Source organism: Rana temporaria, chromosome 3, assembly GCF_905171775.1.
Source record: "Rana temporaria chromosome 3, aRanTem1.1, whole genome shotgun sequence".
In the NCBI taxonomy this organism is placed as follows: domain Eukaryota; kingdom Metazoa; phylum Chordata; class Amphibia; order Anura; family Ranidae; genus Rana; species Rana temporaria.
The window spans coordinates 425686716-425705878 of NC_053491.1; the positions used below are offsets into that span (position 1 = coordinate 425686716).

Below are 19163 nucleotides of genomic sequence, written 5' to 3' on the forward strand. Positions count from 1 at the left end.
ATGAAGATTAATTATAACACAGCAAATGATGTCACATCCTCAATTTTGGGTCCTGTGAACACAAATACAGAAAATAACTTTCAAATGTAAGCCTTCCCTTCTGGCACTTGCTGCTTCTCAGCAGATAAACAGTGTAATATTTGGATTTTCATGTTATTAATGGCTTTGCCATTGCTTGAGAGCTAATGCATCGTGATTTACTTGGGTCACATTACACGAAGGAATTATTAAGTGTGTTTGTGCCAATGATGTCATAAGCTACAGCTGGCATCAAATGGCTATGGCCAGTGATATTTACAGGGGCAAATAAATCATTGAATGGGATAGTCCAGGACATTTTTAGGAAGATATGAACGCAATTCTGTCCTTGTTTATATAGCTAATAGGTGAAATAAAATCCTCAAAATATAAATGACTTTGTGTTGTACAATGTAAATGTAGTCCCTAGAACCAAAATCCTGCATTTATTATAGATTTTGCCATGTTTTTATACATTCACACTTTTTATTCTGAACACAGCCCATTGCTTTCGATGAAAGGCCTCCAAGAGGTGCTAGGACTTTAATATACACTATATTACCAAAAGTATTGGGACACCTGCCTTTACACGCACATGAACTTTCATGGCATCCCAGTCTTAGTCCATAGCGTTCAATATTGAGTTGTCCCTCCCTTTCCAGCTATAACAGATTCAACTCTTCTGGGAAGGCTGTCCACAAGGCTTAGGAGTGTGTCTATGGAAATGTTTTTTTTTTTTTTTTAAAGCCAGGCTTCAGGAGGTATGCAAATGGCCTACACTTGTACCAAGGGTAATATCCAACTTGGTCAAAGCTGCACAGTTTGTTTCCATCTACAGTGGGGATCGAAAAATTGGGCACCCCAGGTAAAAATTTGTATTAATGTGCATAACGAAGCCAAGGAAAGATGGAAAAATCTCCAAAAGGCATCAAATTACAGATTAGACATTCTTATATGTCAAAAAAAGTTAGATTTTATTTTCATCATTTACACTTTCAAAATTACAGAAAACAAAAAAATGGCGTTTGCAAAAGTTTGGGCACCCTGCGGAGTTAATATCTTGTACTGCCCCCTTTGGCAAGTATCACAGCTTGTAAACGCTTTTTATAGCCAGCCAAGAGTCTTTCAATTCTTGTTTGAGGTATCTTTGCCCATTCTTCCTTACAAAAGTCTTCCAGTCTGTCACGCACTGCTCTTTTAAGGTCTATCCATAGATTTTCAATTATGCTGAGGTCAGGAGATTGTGAAGGCCATGGCAAAACCTTCAGTTTACGCCTCTTGATTTAACCCCCGTGGATTTTGAGGTGTGTTTAGGATCATTATTCATTTGTAGAAGCCATCCTCTCTTTAACCTCAGCTTTTTCACAGATGGCATCAAGTTACCATCCAAAATTTGCTGGAATTTTATTGAATCCATTTTTCCTTCTAATCGTGAAATGTTCCTTGTGCCACTGGCTGCAATACAACCCCAAAGCATGATTGATCCACCCCCATGCCTAACAGTTGGACAGAGGTTCTTTTCATTAAATTCTGTGCCCTTTCTTCTCCAAACGTACCTTTGCTCATTCCGGCAAAAAAGTTCCATTTTAACCTCATCGGTCCACAGAACGTGTTTCCAAAATGCATCAGGCTTGTCTATATGTTCATTTGCAAAGTTCAAATGCTGATTTTTGTGGTGAGGACGTAGAAGAGGTTTTCTTCTGATGACTCTTCCATGAAGACCATATTTGTACAAGTATCTCTTTATAGTGGAATAGAGTACCACAACTCCAGTGTCTGCCAGATTTTTCTGGAGGGATCGTGCAGTCAAACGTGGGTTTTGAATTGCTTTTCGCACAATCCTGCGAGCTGTTCTGTCTGATATTTTTCTTGGTCTTCCAGATCTTGCTTTAACTTCCACTGTTCCTGATGACTGCCATTTCTTAATTACATTCCAAACAGAGGATATTGACATCTGAAAACGCTTTGCCATCTTCTTATAGCCTTCTCCAGCTTTGTGAGCGTCAACTATTTTCAGTTTCAGTTTTCTAGACAACTGCTTAGAAGAACCCATGGTGCTGATTGTTGGGGCAAGGTCAGATGAGTCTGGGCATTTAAAACTTTTGAGATTGACATCACCTGGTCTTCCCAGACGATGATTGAGAACAATCCATGACACAGGCAGGTCTCAGCTTTGCAAAGGGGGCAGTGCATGCTATAAATTCTGCGGGGTGCCCAAACTTTTGCAGACGCCATTTTTTTTGTTTTCTGTCATTTTGAAAGTGTAAATGATTGAAATAAAATCTAACATTTTTTGATATATTATAAGAATGTCTAATCTATAATTTGATGCCTTTTGGAGATTTCTCCATCTTTTCTTGGCTTCGTTATGCACATTAATACAAATTTTTACCTGGGGTGTCCAAACTTTCGATCCCCACTGTATATATTTTATCCATAGGCACCCCTTACTTACATAGGTAGTTTTTTGGTAGGATTGCACCAATACCAAGCATTTGCATGAGTACTTGCAAATGCTCCGACGATGCTAGACCCGATACCTGGACAGTCAGGGATGATCGGTGCAGCGGTGGGGGGAGTTACAATCACTGATCTCCCTGTGTGGCTTTCAATAAAGCATCTGTCAGCCGCTTCTCCCCCCCCCCCCTGCAGCTTTCAGCTGCTTTATTAAAAGCCACACAGGGAGATCATGATTAGAAACTTCACCCACCGCCTTCCTACAGTATGTGACAAAGCTGACTGACAGCTAGGACTATACCTCCCAACAGGCACGGATTCTGCAGGAAATTCCGCAGTCTGCATCCTTCCGAAGTCCAGCAAAGGGGTTAATTTTCCCGCACAGGAAGGAGAAGAAAAAGTTCTGAGGGGAGACATCCATTCACGGCAACCCCCCCCTGCTCACCAACATCGGTCCGCGGCAACCCCCCCGCTCACCAATTTCGATCGTCCGCCCCCCCCCGCTCAACAACCGCGATCGTCCGCCCCCCACTCAACAACATCGATCATTTCCCCCCCCCCCCCCGGTGCAACAACTTCGTTCGCCCACCCCCCCTGCTCAACAACTTCGATCGTCCGCAAACCCCCCCCCCCCCCGCTCAACAAGAATGTCCCGCAGTGGCTTTTTCAAATGTTGGGAGGTATGCACTTAGTGCTGTCACACAAAGTACTCAAGTGCCATCTTCTCCTTGCACCTGGCGGCATAGGCTGCAATTAAATTTAACCTGTTACTGCATAAATTAGAACACTGAGCTTTGTAATAGTCTGACATTTTTAATATCAAATTGACATGTAACACACGTTATATTCTGTAACATTAGTATTTAGGCCTGAAAACAGCTTCAAATAGCATAGCAACAAATATCATGATATGCACAAAACACTCCATATAACGTAAACAAAATAAGACAGAAAGTAACCAGTCAATGTAACATTGTCAAATCCAAGGGGTCTAATTATAAAACATTTCGGCAAACTGAACAAGATTTCACTATAAGTATATATTAAAGATGACGTGCGACATAAAAAAATAGAATAAAGGATCATTTATATATATATATATATATATATATATATATATATATATATATTGTACAGGACGCCATGGCTGGGTCCTGGAAGGACGTTATATTTCCCCTCTGTTTGGACTGTGGTGCCTTTAAGGGAACGGAAAGGGTTAACGCACCTGTGTAAGGAAGTAGTTTAAAGCAGACAGGAAGTGCAGGTGAGAGTGAAGGAGTGTAGGAGAGTCTATGCATGGTGAATGGTGGACAAGGAAAGCTGTGGAAGCTATGAAAAGCTATGAAAAGCTGTGAAAGGACTTGGCAGTGTCCTGCCTGAAAGCCTGCTACTGAAGGACTTACCTGCAAGGACTGTTTAACTGCGATAGCAGTTCTGAGCTGTACAAGTCGGTGAGACTGTTATTTCTTTTGTTTTTGCTGCTGCTAAGCCATTTAAGTTTAATAAACCATAGTTTTGATTTAAGAAGCCTGTGTCCTGCGATCAAGCTGGTCCCCCAAACATTACACTGGTGGAGAATGCAGGCAGGACAGAATAACAGGCATAAGAAGAGAAAAAAAAAAAAAAAATTTTCTTTTTGCATTGGACTTTATATTGAACTGACATTTAAAGAGACAGTACATTGAATTTATGTCCTGGGTTAAAGCTGCACAAACATTGAAAGTTGAAGCAATGGAGGAGCTAATTAAACAGCTGACCTTGGCTAACATGCAAGCGCAGACTTGCAATGAGGAAGCTAATCAGCGCTTAGCAGCCCAGCTGGAGGCACAACAAACTTACCACAAAGAGGCGCTGGCTCTGCAGCAAGAAAATACTCGCCTGTTGGCGGCCCAGCAAGCGACGCAGCAAGGGGTTATGCAGGCTCAGGTGACGGCTTTAAAGGAAGCAGTGCAGCAGCTGTCTCAGGTTCGGGAACAAGCGGCTGTTGCCCCTGGCAACCAGGTGACTGTGAGGGCAAGCCATTTTCTACAGAAATTATCCCTGAGCGATGATGTAGAGGCATTTCTTGCTACATTTGAGAGGACAGCGGAGAGAGAAGGATGGTCTCAGGACCAGTGGGCCGGCCTCATTGCTCCTTTTCTCACTGGAGATCCTCAAAAAGCCTACTTTGACCTGCCACCAGATGATGCTAAAGACTATCAAAAGTTAAAGGCAGAAATTCTGGCTCGTCTGGGGGTGACTACGGCCGTTCGGGCCCAACGTGTACACCAATGGAAATATCGTCCAGATCGGCCACCCCGGTCTCAAATGCATGACCTGGTGCAACTAGTAAAAAAATGGCTGCAGCCTGAGGTGTTGTCTGGCCCCCAAATTGTGGAGCGGGTCGTGCTGGACCGATACCTGAGGTCCCTGCCAGATGACCTCCAACGGTGGGTCAGCCATGGAGACCCCAAAACAGCAAACCTCCTTGTTGAGATGGTGGAACGATATACAGTGGTGGAGGACCTGCTCGGACCTACCAAGCGCATAGGGCCTAGTCTGCCACGGCCTGTTCGACCAACTGCTGCCCTTCGAAAGGATGTTCCAAGGAGCCCTGGGACAAACACCCCGGAAGGCCAAGAGACACTCCCGGTACCTTCGCAGCGTTCTGTTCCTGTTCGGAGAGGAGGGGATGTACAATGTTGGCGATGTCATTCCTGGGGTCATACCCGGGCACACTGCCCACTGCAAGAGGAGCCCATGGAATGCGGGGTTCTTCGGAGGGGGTCTTTTTGTGCCCACAAAGTGTGCACCACACACCTCGACCTGGATGAGGAAAAGTTTGAGTGTGAAGTCCAAGTGAACCACCTCCCTGCCCGGGCTTTGTTGGACTCTGGAAGCATGGTAACCCTGGTTCATCCTAGAGTGATTGGGAAGATCGGTCCGGTAAGAAAAACTTTACGGGTGGTATGCATTCACGGGGACACTAGAGAGTACCCGCTCATCACGTTGTCTATCTCCTCAGCATGTGGCACTGTTACTCAAGAGGTGGGGGTGATAAAGAACTTGGTGCATGATGTTATAATAGGACGAGACTGTCCATTGTTTACAAAACTGTGGGAACAAGGAGAACAGTTCAGAGACTGGGGAGAAACTAGCCCCCCTGTTCCTGCTGCTGAGAGGGATAACCCTGAACTGCCAAACGTTAATGTGGACCCAGATGGGGAAAATGCTAATGATTGGGTTAATGGTGATGAAAGTAGTGTTGATACTATTGAGGATGTCAAGATATGTGGTCCACAGACCTACCAAAACACTAAGGGGGAGGAGCCTTTCCCACTTCAGGTAATGCTGGGGGAAGAGGATGAGGAAGTGGCCTCTACCCCTGCGCTGCCGGATTTGGGTGTTCCCCATGGGGCATTTGGGACTGCTCAGATGCAGGACCCCACTTTTGCCCATGCACGGGAACAAGTGGTAGTAGTAAATGGGGTTCCCCAAGAGCCAGGTGCGAATGAGAGGTGGCCACACTTTGCAATATATAATGAATTGCTGTATCGGGTTACCAAGGAGAGAGAAAATGTGGTAGAGCAATTGTTGGTACCCCAACAATATAGACAAAAGGTTCTGGACCTGGCCCATAACGATGTGTTAGGGGGACACCTGGGAGTTGAAAAAACGGAGGCACGGATCACCGACCGGTTTTACTGGCCAGGTCTGAAAGCAGAGGTAAAGAGATACTGTACCTCTTGTCCGACCTGTCAGTTGACCGCTCCGGTGACTCATTTTCGGAGCCCTTTGGTCCCTCTGCCCATAATTGAGGTCCCATTCGAGAGGATAGCCATGGATATAGTGGGTCCCTTGGTAAAGTCAGCTCGAGGTCACTCCTACATATTGGTGATTCTTGACTATGCCACCCGATATCCTGAGGCGCTACCCCTGCGGAATACCTCCTCAAAGGCCATTGCCCGGGAATTATTCCAGATGTTTACACGGACTGGTTTCCCCAAGGAAATACTCACAGACCAGGGTATCCCGTTTATGTCAAGGGTTATGGCCGATGTGTGTAAGCTGTTCCGGATTAAACAGCTACGCACATCGGTCTACCATCCCCAAACGGACGGGTTGGTGGAACGCTTTAATAAGACCCTTAAATCTATGCTCAAGAAAGTGGTACAAAGGGATGGGAAAGATTGGGACTGCCTGTTACCAGCTCTCCTGTTTGCTATCCGGGAAGTGCCCCAGGCCTCCACGGGTTTTTCGCCCTTTGAGTTGGTATATGGGCGGAGACCTCGCGGACTTCTTGACGTGGTTAAAGAGGAGTGGGAAAGTGAACCTGTTCAGCATAAGAGTGTCCTGGAATATGTCTCCCAAATGCAGGAAAGGATCCAAACCGTGATGCCGCTAGTCAAAGAGCATTTGCAAAAAGCCCAGGAGGCTCAACGACGGGTCTATAACAGGGCTGCTAAAATAAGGCACTTCCAAGTGGGGGATCGAGTAGCGGTGCTAATTCCCACTGTGGAAAGTAAGTTCTTAGCCAGGTGGCAAGGACCCTTTGAAGTTGTGGAAAAAGTGGGAGAGGTCAATTATAGAGTCCACCAGCCAGGCAAGAGGAAACCGTATCAGATATATCATGTCAACTTGTTAAAGCCCTGGACAGACAGGGAACCGGTGACCTCCCTGGCTAGTGCAAGGCTTGAGCCACAGGTTGGGGTGGAGAGTGTCCAAGTAGCAAATACCCTATCTAAATACCAAAGTCAGCAGGCAAAGGAGTTCTTGCAGAGAAATAAAGAGAAGTTTTCAGACTTGCCGGGGCTAACTAGTATCATAGAGCATGATATTATCACGGAACCTGGAGTCAAAGTTTTTGTCAGGCCCTACCGCATCCCAGAGGCTCAAAGGAAGGCCGTTTCAGAGGAAGTAAAGAAGATGCTGGACCTGGAGATCATTGAGGAATCGCAGAGTGAGTGGTCGAGCCCGATTGTGTTGGTACCAAAGCCCAACGGGACTCTGCGATTCTGCAATGATTTCCGGAAGCTTAATGAAGTTTCACGGTTTGATGCCTACCCCATGCCCCGGGTAGATGAACTTATTGAGAGACTAGGTCCAGCTAGGTATATCACAACATTAGACCTTACCAAGGGGTATTGGCAAATCCCATTAACTAAGGCTGCTAAAAAGAAAACTGCTTTTTCTACTCCAGAGGGGAGTTTTCAGTACAAAAGAATGCCTTTTGGACTGCAAACTGCTCCAGCCACGTTCCAGCGAGCAATGGATAGGATTTTACGACCTCATCGGGAGTATGCCTCAGTGTACTTGGACGACATAGTCATTTTTAGCAGAGACTGGGAGTCACACTTGCCCAAAGTCCAGGCAGTACTGGACTCTCTCTGGAAAGAGGGGTTTACAATAAACCCTGAAAAATGTGCTTTGGGAATGGAGGAGGTGAAATACCTGGGCTATATTGTGGGTAGAGGGGTGGTGAAACCTCAGGTCAGCAAGGTAGAGGCTATAAAGAGTTGGCCCCGCCCCCTCACAAAAAAGCAGGTACGTGCATTCCTGGGCATGGTGGGATACTACAGGAGGTTCGTACCCAACTTTGCCACATTGGCGGCTCCATTGACCGATCTGACTAAGGGTCGGAAATCGGTCATGGTGGAGTGGAATGCAGACGCTGAGAAGGCTTTTTTGGTGCTCAAGTCAGCACTGTGCCAACACCCTGTCTTGATAGCGCCCAATTTTTCAGAAGAGTTTGTTGTCCAAACTGATGCTTCCGATGTAGGATTGGGAGCTGTGTTGTCACAGGTTGTTTGTGGTGAGGAACACCCAGTAGTCTTCCTCAGTAGAAAGTTGACACCAGCGGAGAAAAACTACGCTATTATTGAAAGAGAGTGTCTGGCCATTAAGTGGGCTCTGGATTCCCTCAGGTATTACCTCTTGGGGAGGAAGTTTAGGCTCATTTCTGATCATGCCCCTTTAACATGGATGAGGCAGGGTAAAGGGACTAATGCCAGGATTACACGTTGGTTCCTGGCGCTCCAAGAATTTAAGTTTGTAGTGGAGCATAGGCCCGGGAGACTGCATCAAAATGCAGATGCCCTCTCCCGAGTCCATTGTTTGAGCTCCACTGTTGCCTCCACCTCCTTGGCGTTGGGGCACAGGGGGGGGGGATATGTACAGGACGCCATGGCTGGGTCCTGGAAGGACGTTATATTTCCCCTCTGTTTGGACTGTGGTGCCTTTAAGGGAACGGAAAGGGTTAACGCACCTGTGTAAGGAAGTAGTTTAAAGCAGACAGGAAGTGCAGGTGAGAGTGAAGGAGTGTAGGAGAGTCTATGCATGGTGAATGGTGGACAAGGAAAGCTGTGGAAGCTATGAAAAGCTATGAAAAGCTGTGAAAGGACTTGGCAGTGTCCTGCCTGAAAGCCTGCTACTGAAGGACTTACCTGCAAGGACTGTTTAACTGCGATAGCAGTTCTGAGCTGTACAAGTCGGTGAGACTGTTATTTCTTTTGTTTTTGCTGCTGCTAAGCCATTTAAGTTTAATAAACCATAGTTTTGATTTAAGAAGCCTGTGTCCTGCGATCAAGCTGGTCCCCCAAACATTACAATATATATATATATATATATATATATATATATATATATATATATATATATATATATATATATATATATATATATATATATATATATATATATATATATATATATATATATATAAGCTGTAGCATCAGTCTGATGCTGCAGCTGTCACCCACTGGCTCTAAGGCCTCGTACACACAGGCAAGAATCTCGTCAGGAAAAAAACGTTGAGAATCTCTTGCTGCCCGAGTGTACACACTGACCTTTCAAAAGAACCGCGATTCTCTTGTAAGGCAAGAACGCGGTGACATCATCGCGTACGACGAGCATGCGCTTGTCACATTCGATGCGGTCGCCGCCATCTTGCTTCACCCTACCTATGCCGTGAAAGCTACCGCACATGCGTCAAAGTCATTTCGAGCATGCGCAGGTTTCCATGGCGACAGGTAAGTATACACACTCTTGGGTTTCTCGTCGGGAAACAGGCCGACAAGAATCTCGACAAGAAAAAAGAGCGCAGGTTCTCTATTTTTCTCATCGAGATTCTGGCCAGATTTCCAGACGAGAAACCTGAAAGCCTCGTACACACAAATGTTTTTCTCGGCAAGAAAGCTCTGCCAGCAGTTTTCTTGCTGGTTTTTGCCGAGAAAACCGGTCGTGTGTACGAGGCCTAAGACTGAGGCCTCATGCACTCTGGACATTTTTACAGCTGCTGTTTTTGGCTTCGGACATTTTTTTCTGCAATCAATAAACTCCCCAGCATTTTATCCTATGTAAAGAAAAGAAGAGGTACAGCGCAAATTCTAGTGTATAGAGATTCTGATGCGATACCAAAAAATTCCTGGCGTGACACAAATAAGTGAAGGTGACACAAAATCGTAAGGTCAATTGCTATGCATCACTGAAACTAAACAATTGACTAAAAATAAAAATGCACGTGAAAAACAAAAATAACTTGTAAATGAAAACAATATATGAATGTGTATAAAGTCTGTGAATGAATGAGATTGTGCAAGCAAAAAAGACATAGGCTGTTATCAGCCTTTTCTGTCTGGAAAACAAACAAACAGAACGAGTGGGTTTTAAGGGGAATTTTTCAGCTGTGGAAATGCTCTGACTCTGATAAAAGCTTAAAAACACTGAAAAACGGGGGGAAAAAATGCTGAAAACACACCTATTCTGTGTTTATCAGTATTTTGGAGCCATAAGCTTTTGCGAGAGTATAGTTATGCAAAGAAAAAGCTAAAAATGACTACAGCTAAAAAACGCTACAGCAAAAATGCTGCAAAACTCATTCTACAGCTACAGCTTTCTACAGCTAACTCTACTGGCTTTTTATAACGTCCAGTGTGCATGAGGCCTGAGAACTGAAGCAACACATGACCGCGGATCACTCAGTTCTCAGTCTTCTTGGAGCAGAGAGCAGTGACTGTCAGTCACCACTCTCTGCTCTGCCCCTCCAGCGCTCACTGGAGCACTGGGCTGTGGAGAGGGCAGGAGCAACTGGCTTAGGCTCTCAGCAGTGCGCTGGGAGCCTGAGCTAGCTGCCGGTCAGACATCTGGAAAGCAGAGCCTGGAAAGCCCGCTGACGACTGAATCTGGGTCACAGGAGTGTAGAAATACGCGCACCCAAAAGAGAAGTATGGCCGAAAAGAACTTTGGCCACCCTACTCTTTTAACTCCTGTATTATCCACTCCATCTAGTGGCCAAAATGCAGTATAGTTTTATGAAACTATACTTTATTTTGGCCACTAGATGGAGCTGATGATACAGGACTTAATCTATTAGAAAACATAGGGAGAAATTTTGTTTGGTTTGTACAAATGTTTCAGAAAATTCATGCAACAAATGTTTTATAAATAGACCCTCGAATGTATAATAAAAAACTGCACATGTTATAGAGCAGTGGTTCAACAAAATGGCCCCTCTAGATTATTGCTTTTAACATGAATCTGAATTTTTTTTGAACATGAGCTAATATAAATAATGGTATATGCACAAAACGACCTCCTCCTGACTCCTGCACAGCTTTGATGAAGAGGGGAAATGGCACCACTGTAGCTGCAGACACTGCAGGTAACATGGGATGTGCTTATAATGGATTTAACAAAATAGCAAGTACTCACACTTATATCTTTTTTTTTTCTGTGTACACCATCTGTGGCTACCAAAATAGGTGTTCTAGGTGTCCTTATACTTGACTTATTCCAACAAGAAAACCGTGTTTTTTTTTTTAGACGGAATGTTGGCTCAAACTTCTGTTGCATACATACAGTCACACAAATGCTGTCGAAAATTCCGACCGCCAAGAACGGGGTGACGTACAAGACATATGACGAGCCGAGATCAATGAAGTTCAATAGGCAGTTTGGCTCTTCTGCTTGATTCTGAGCATGCACGTTTTTTTGTGAGTCAGAATTGCTACAGAGGAACGGAATTTCTGATAGGAATTTTTTTTCGTCTGAAAATTTGAGAACCAGCTCTCAATCTTTTGTTGGTGTAAATTCCGACGGCAAAAATCCGATGGAGCATACACACGGACGGAATTTTCGACCAAAAGCTCACATCTGACTTTTCTTGTCGGAATTTCCATTTGTGTGTACACGGCATTACAGTGATTGTGCCAAAAAAACTATAGTCAGGTATTAGGACTCATTCAGATGGGCAGGTAACTTTACCTGAAGGCACCTAGAGGTGCATGGTCATGCCTCACAAAGTCCTTGCTGCATTGACCAAATTCTGTGACATTCTGATCTGCAAAGCTTCACGGAAGTACAGAAATCTGCTGCTTCATCCTTCCAGTTGGGCATTCCTATTGGCTTATGGCTATAACGGGCTGCTTCATTGGCCGATAGTAAAGTGAAGGAACCAGGAAGTGACAGGCAAGTTTCAACACTACCAGGAAGTGTTATGCCGCGTACACACCATCACTTTATGTGATGGAAAAAAACGACATTTTCTGTGAAGTAAAAAACGACGTTTTTGAAACTTCAATTTTCAAAAAACGACGTTGCCTGCACACCACCGTTTTTTCAATGCTCTAGCAAAGCGAGGTTACGTTCACCACTTTTTTCCATTGAAGCTCGCTTCATAACTAGCTTCTGGGCATGCGCGGGTTTAAAAACGTTGTTTTAAACGACGTTTTTTGCTACACACAGTCAATTTTTGTGAAACAAAAAACGACGTTTTGAAAAACGACACAAAAAATTGAAGCATGCTTTCATTTTTTTTTTCGTTTTTCACAAGACATAAAACAACGTTTTCCCCCACACACGGTCATTTAAATTGACGTTTTTAAAAACGGCGTTTTTTTCCATCACATAAAGTGATGGTGTGTACGCGGCATTAGAATTTGGTATAACCCAGGCTCAACTTAAAGCAGAACTAAACCCATTGATTCACCCGTTTGCCCAAAACATAAAATTCCAGGTATGCTGTGAATGATAACTGTCATAATTGCTTGTGCTCTCAACTGAACTATTAATCCATCTAATGGCTGGTGTCAGAACTGATTACACCATGGCAACTCAAACAGAGGTTATGATGGCAACTTCCTTGGCTGTAAAGGATAGGAGGGTTTAATTACGCTTTAAGATAGCCATAAATGGTTAATTTCTTTTTAATTCAGGCAGTGGAAAAAAAAAAAAATCCTCCATCCTCACAAACAAAGTAGGTGGAGGAATTCCTCCCCCACCGCCACCTTGTATTCTGACAGCAGGACCCGTCCCTGTCATTATACACTGATCAGCAGATGCAGCTAATTGCCTGCAGCTGCTGATCAAAGAAAAATGTCGCTTCAACAGAAGTCAATCAAACATTTGCAAATTAATGTAAATTCAGCTGGTCCCTGCTGAACCAGACACTATTGTGTATGGCCAGCTTTAGATTGCAAAATACCTGGCAGAAGTGCAGGGGCTTTGCCCATCTGAACAGCCCAAGACTGCATGCTTGGTAGCAGCCACTATATTTTTTTAATTCCACTTTTGTAAAAAAAAAAATAATATAGCATATAAAATTGCCACACAAGCCATTTTGTAATTCATTGTTAAATAAAAAAATGAACTTCCCATTTCAATCTGCAGCTGTTGTAATTTTCTAAAACTGTCAAAAAACATAAATGCCCAGAAATGAAATATTCCACATTATTTCATGTTACAGCCAAAAACGTAAATGTATTTTATTGGGATTTTTTGTGATAGACCAACACAAAGTGGCACATAATTGTGAATTGGAAGGAAAATGATAAATGGTTTTCAAAATGTTTTACAAATAAATATGTGAAAAGTGTGGCCTGCATTTGTATTCAATACTTTGTAGAACCACCTTTCGCTGCAAGTCTTTTTGGGGATGTCTCTACCAGCTTTGCACATCTGTAGAGTGACATTTTTGACCATTATCCTTTGCAAAATAGTTTAAGATCTGTCAGATTGGATGGAGAGCATCTGTGAAAAACATCTTTCAAGTCTTGCCACAGATTCTCAATGGGATTTGACTGGGCCATTCTAATGCATGAATATGCTTTGATATAAACCATTCTATTGTAGCTCTGGCTGTATGTTTAGGGTCGTTTTCCTGCTGGAAGGTGAACCTCCGCCCCAGTCTCAAGTCTTTTGCAGACTCTTCTAAGATTGCCCTGTATTTGGCTCCATCCATCTTCCCGTCAACTCTGACCAGCTTCCCTGTCCCTGCTGTAGAAAAGTCACCACCATGTTTCACAGTGGGGATGATGTGTTCAGGGTGATGTGCAGTGTTCATTTTGCTTTTAGGCCAAAAAGTAAAATTTTGGTGTCATCTGACCAGAGGACCTTCTCCCCACATGGCTTCTTGCAAACCGCAAACGGAACTTCAATGGCTTTCTTCATGCCACTCTTCCATAAAGGCCAAATTTGTGGAGTGCACGACTAATGCCGCATACACACCATCACTTTATGTGATGGAAAAAAAACGACATTTTCTGTGAAGTAAAAACGACGTTTTTGAAACTTCAATTTTTCAAAGACGAAGTTGCCTACACACCATCGTTTTTTCACAATGCTCTAGCAAAGCGAGGTTACGTTCACCACTTTTTTCCATTAAAGCTCGCTTCATAACTAGCTTCTGGGCATGCGCGGGTTTTAAAACGTTGTTTTAAACGTCGATTTTTGCTACACACGGTCAATTTCTGTGACACAAAAAACGACGTTTTGAAAAACGACACAAAAAATTGAAGCATGCTTCAATTTTTTTTTGTCGTTTTTCACAAGACATAAAACAACGTTTTCCCCCACACGGTCATTTAAATTGACGTTTTTAAAAACGTAGTTTTTTTTCATCACATAAAGTGATGGTGTGTACGCGGCATTATAGTTGTCCCGTGGATTCTCACACCTGAGCTGTGGATCTCTGCAGCTCCTCCAGAGTTACCATGGGCGTCTTGGCTGCTTCTCTGATGTATTCTCTCCTTGCCCTGCCTGTCAGTTTAGGTGGACGGTTATGTCTTCGTAGATTTGCAGTTGTGCCATACTCTTTCCATTTTCCATCATTTCACAGAGCAGTTTCTGTTTTCGGATGAGTAATCTGTGAGTTGTTCAAACTTTGGAATATTTTTTTTTATAACCTAACCCTGCTTTAAACTTCTCCACAACTTTATCTCTGACCTGTCTGGTGTGTTTCTTGGCCTTCATGTTGCTTTTTGTTCGCTAAGGTTCTCTAACAAACCTCTGACAGCGTCACAGAACAGCTGTATTTATACTGAGATTAAATTATACACAGGTGGTCTCTATTTACTAATTAGGTGACTTCTGAAGGCAATTGGTTTCACTAGATTTAAGTTAGGGGTATCAGAGTAAAGGGGGCTGAATACAAACGCACACCACACTTTTCACATATTTATTTGTAGAAAATTGTGAAAACCATTTATCATATTCCTTCCGCTTCCCAATTATGTGCCACTTTGTGTTGGTCTATCAATCCCAATTAAATACATTTACGATTTTGGTTGCACCATGACAAAATGTGGAACATTTCAAGGGGTATGAATACTTTTTTAAGGCACTGTAGTGGAACACACAGTTTTTTTCTTCAGAAAATAAAAAGATAGGACTCTACTACAAAGTTTGTTAAAATTCTTGCGATGTTCATAGAGGGGATTGTTTTTGGTTTTTTTCAACAAAAGTTGAGTTTTTCGCCAAAAAGTTGCAGACAGATACATCCATATGCATGATCACTCAGAACCTATCAACTACTTCTATGGAGCCTAGCCAATAACACCACGCATGGCCTGAACTCCTGACCACAGTCAGACAAATGGCACTATTATGACTCTCAACAGAGCCTTATCAAAGAGGCACTTCCATTTTTTTTCACAGTGAAGTTCTGGGTTTTATGCCATAAAGCATCTTCCAGCATACTTTTTTTTTTTTAAAACAAATGAATACTGTAACATGGTATCTATATAGCAAGCTATATCAATTGGCATTGTGCTTCCACTCACATCACCTAGGGCTTCATATTTTCCATATTTGCATACAACAGAGCAAAGATGCCATTGTAGGTGGAGTGTTGTATTTACATTTGGAGACTATACAGTACATATTATTGCTGTGAGTAGACATTCCTCCTTTTCTAAGCATGGCTCTAGGGAATGCTGAAACCCAAACCCCATCATGCCATGCAGCAGCAACTGCACCGCCTGTAGGTTCCACCATAAATGCTCTAATTTCCAGGTGGAATCAGTGGAATTATTCACCTTCATATACCCCAACCACTTCCAATATGTCTTTTTACACTACCGAGTATATTCAGCCAAATACCAACCACTGTTGGCAAATAAGTACCCAAAGACAATAACCAAATTCCTGCTGTAGAGAGAGAAAAAAAAGTTTCCTTCGTATTTTTGCAAATTCCTGCTGTGATCACTCTGTACTGGAAAAAATACTATTGTACAGATGTAAATAACCGATAATGAGAGTTCAATAAAGGTGGTTGGCTGAAGCCAAGCAGCAAATGTGGACCCGTCTCCATTTAGGGCCAACTTAAACCCATTTTACCCTCAAGGGAGGAATTCTTCTTTGTCCGGTACCAAGGCATTTTGCGAAATTTTACGATAGTCCAACTATGTGCTGCAGCCATCTTGCTACACATCAGATGAACGAATGTTCATTTCCTCTAGTCTGAACGGAAATGAACTATCTGTCTGTCGTTGTGGTTCAGACCAGTGTCTGGCTCGACTTCCAGCTTCATCCCTCGATTCTGCCCCTGCCATTTCTCCTGGCTGCTCGGGCTCACGTTTGGGTACTGGTGTCCAAGGCTGCCATGAAGATTTCAGAGATGTAGACTTTCCTAGCGGACGCTTATCATCACAGTAGGGTGAAGAATGAAAAGAGGCTTGTAAAGAGACAGATCGGTTGAGAGACATAGTACGCCCACAGGACTCCTGTAAGAAAAACAGTGGTATGATTAAAAAAAAAAAAAAAAACTCACACATAGTAGATTTGCTAAAGACAAAACTGTTCACTTTGCAAGGAAATTTGTTCAAGTTCCACGGAAATTTCTCCTAAAGCTTAGTAAGTGAGGTGAAACTCTGCTGACTATAATCAACCAATCATGTGCATGCATCTATAATTTTTTTTTTTTTTAGAAGGTGAACCTATCCTTTAAGGGTTACTGCCCTATAGGGAAACTATTGTTTTAACTCTTTCCGTGTCAAAGCCCAACATCAGAAACTACCAGTGCCAGACTTCTATATAGACATCAGAAACATTCCCTATTAGTCAGCTAGTATAGGCCAACTGATATAAAATACTAATAAACAAAACTCTCCTGACATATGGCTGTCATGTATGTCAATCACTGGGGTCCTTTAAACTTCTGTCACCCATCTAACAGGCACACATGATAGCACGCCAAATGAAGCTGCCCGGAAAGTCAGACACCAGATTGCACAATCTTGTTTTCCTGACTTTTGCCGTCTCTAATTTTAAAATCTGGTTGTGAAATCCCAGTAATATTTTAAGTGTGACTGTTGAAATACCTAATGGCATATTCATTATACATATATGGAAAATGACTCATAAAAAAAAAAAAAAAAAGAAGAAGAAGAAATTTAAGGCCTTTCTAAATATATCATTTTACAAGAGGTGTTCTAAATCAAAGGTCTGTACACCCATTGGGGGGGGGGGGGGCCATCTGACAGGCCCAAGGAGCGCTCCTCATTAAACTATGTGGCTTGAAAGATTAAATAAAATACCAAAGGTATTTTAGATTGCATTATTATTCAATTAATTTGAATGATTTGTTTGAAAAGTTATGAACAATCAATACAATAGAGCAGGGAGCAGACACCTGTTAGGGTTACTTAAAAAACATGAAGTTTTTGCTGCTTATATTTGACTTTTCCTGGTTCCTCCTTTTTCCCCTCATCAACATGCTAATGAAATCTTTAAATAAAACCTTTCCCTTTTCATTACATACATCATTTTAGGAGGGTATTGTACTTGATTTCCCCAAAACATCACAGCACCCTGCCCCAGTACCCCTCTCAAGATACAGTGGTCTGACTCTTGGGAGGAGTTATGCAAATATCAAAATGCCTTGATGGGTGGGTGTCAGTCTATAGAGGGGATATGCAATTAGTGGACCTTCTGCTGTTGCAAAACTACAAGTCCCATCATGCCTCTGCCTCTGGGTGTCATGCTTGTGGTTTTCAGGGTCTTGCTATGCCTCATGGGACTTGTAGTTCTGCAACAGCTGGAGGTCCACTAATTGCATATCCATGGCATAGAGGAGTGAGTATAAGCATCCAGTCTGTTCTAAGTAATGTCCATGTGTGATGCAGAGTCTCCAAAATTGAAAGAAATAAAATGCTCGGACTGAAAGGGTTGGGTCAGGGACAGTCGGGTCAGGGAGGAATGGGCTAGATCAGGGGGTCTCCAAACTGCGGCCCGAGGGCCAGATGTGGCCCTTTGCTAGCTTCTATCCGGTCCCTGGGGTACTATTCCTCTCACTGACACCAACAATGGGGCACTCTTTCCTCCACTGATACCAATGATGGGATACTATTCCTCCTACTAATAGGGGCACTACCCATCCTATTGATCACCAATCCTGAGGCCATATTTATTCTCACTGATGCCGACATTTCTTGCCCCTGCTGGCCACAATCCGGCCCTCCTAAAGTCTAAAGGACAATAAACTGGCCCTTAAAAAGTTTGGAGACTCCTGGGCTAGATAATGCTGGACATCCTCCTGCCAGGAAATGAGGTGGGCTAGACAGACACTGCAAGAAGCAGTATTTTGAGTACAGGAGAGGAGCCTGTACAACTGTGTAAGGCTAAAGGTAAGGCTAGAGTTCAGGTTTAATCATCAGCATTTATGAAATGATATGGACTTTTAGTTTATCAAGTGATCATATGTCAGTCAGTAAAGAATATATTATTTACATACCCGATAGCGCATTCTGTAGGCTTGAATGGCGGTATTTATTGCCCTTATCCAGCTGTGCATCTCTTGCGGGCTGTCAGTCTATGGGGATGGGATCAGATGAGAGTAAATTCAGAGAAGATTACATTCAAATGTACAGATGTCAAGAGATAAGTACAGAGGTTGGTGCTTCTGACCTCCTGCTGAAAAAGATGGCTGCCTGACTGTGTCTGGCTTCTATACTCAGACCCAGAGCAAGCAGGCACTAATAGGTAGATTCAGTAAGAGTTAGGCCGACTTATCAGTAGATAAGGGATTTACGTAGTTTACGTCCACGTCTAAATCAATAGGCCCGTGCGGCGTACGTAACCGCAATGCACACTGGGAAATGTGGTCGCCCGGCGCATGCGCAGTGAAAAAAAACCCGTCAAAAACGTGAGGTCAAGCCTCATTACCATCAAACACGCCCCCCTCCAAGTCATTTGAATTCGGCGCCCTTACGCCCGCCCGCTTTAGGCTACGCCGCCGTATATTAGCAGGCAAGTATATTGAGAATCATTACTAGCCTAGCTAATTTACGGCGGCGTAGCCTAAACAGGCTAAGCTACGCCGCCGCAAAGTTAAGCCCATCTCTTTGAATCTACCTATAAAAGAGTAAAACATGTAAAAAATAAAAAAAACAGTAAGTATCTAGAAATGATAAAATGTAAAAAACTACAATGGTTAC

The 19163-nt window shown here is 43.2% G+C and overlaps 1 protein-coding gene across 1 annotated transcript in view; it reads right to left on the bottom strand.

Annotated features, from left to right (window-relative positions):
- Positions 1-15439: 15439 nt before the first annotated feature.
- Positions 15440-19163, bottom strand: part of PLEKHA2 (pleckstrin homology domain containing A2) — a 105119-nt gene continuing 101395 nt past the window's right edge. The window contains exons 11-12 of the mRNA XM_040346242.1: positions 18461-18538; positions 15440-16451 (exon numbers count right to left, since the gene is read on the bottom strand). Of these exons, the coding sequence (XP_040202176.1) occupies positions 16152-16451; positions 18461-18538 (378 nt within the window). The 3' untranslated portion in view covers positions 15440-16151. The remainder of the gene's footprint in view (positions 16452-18460; positions 18539-19163) is intronic.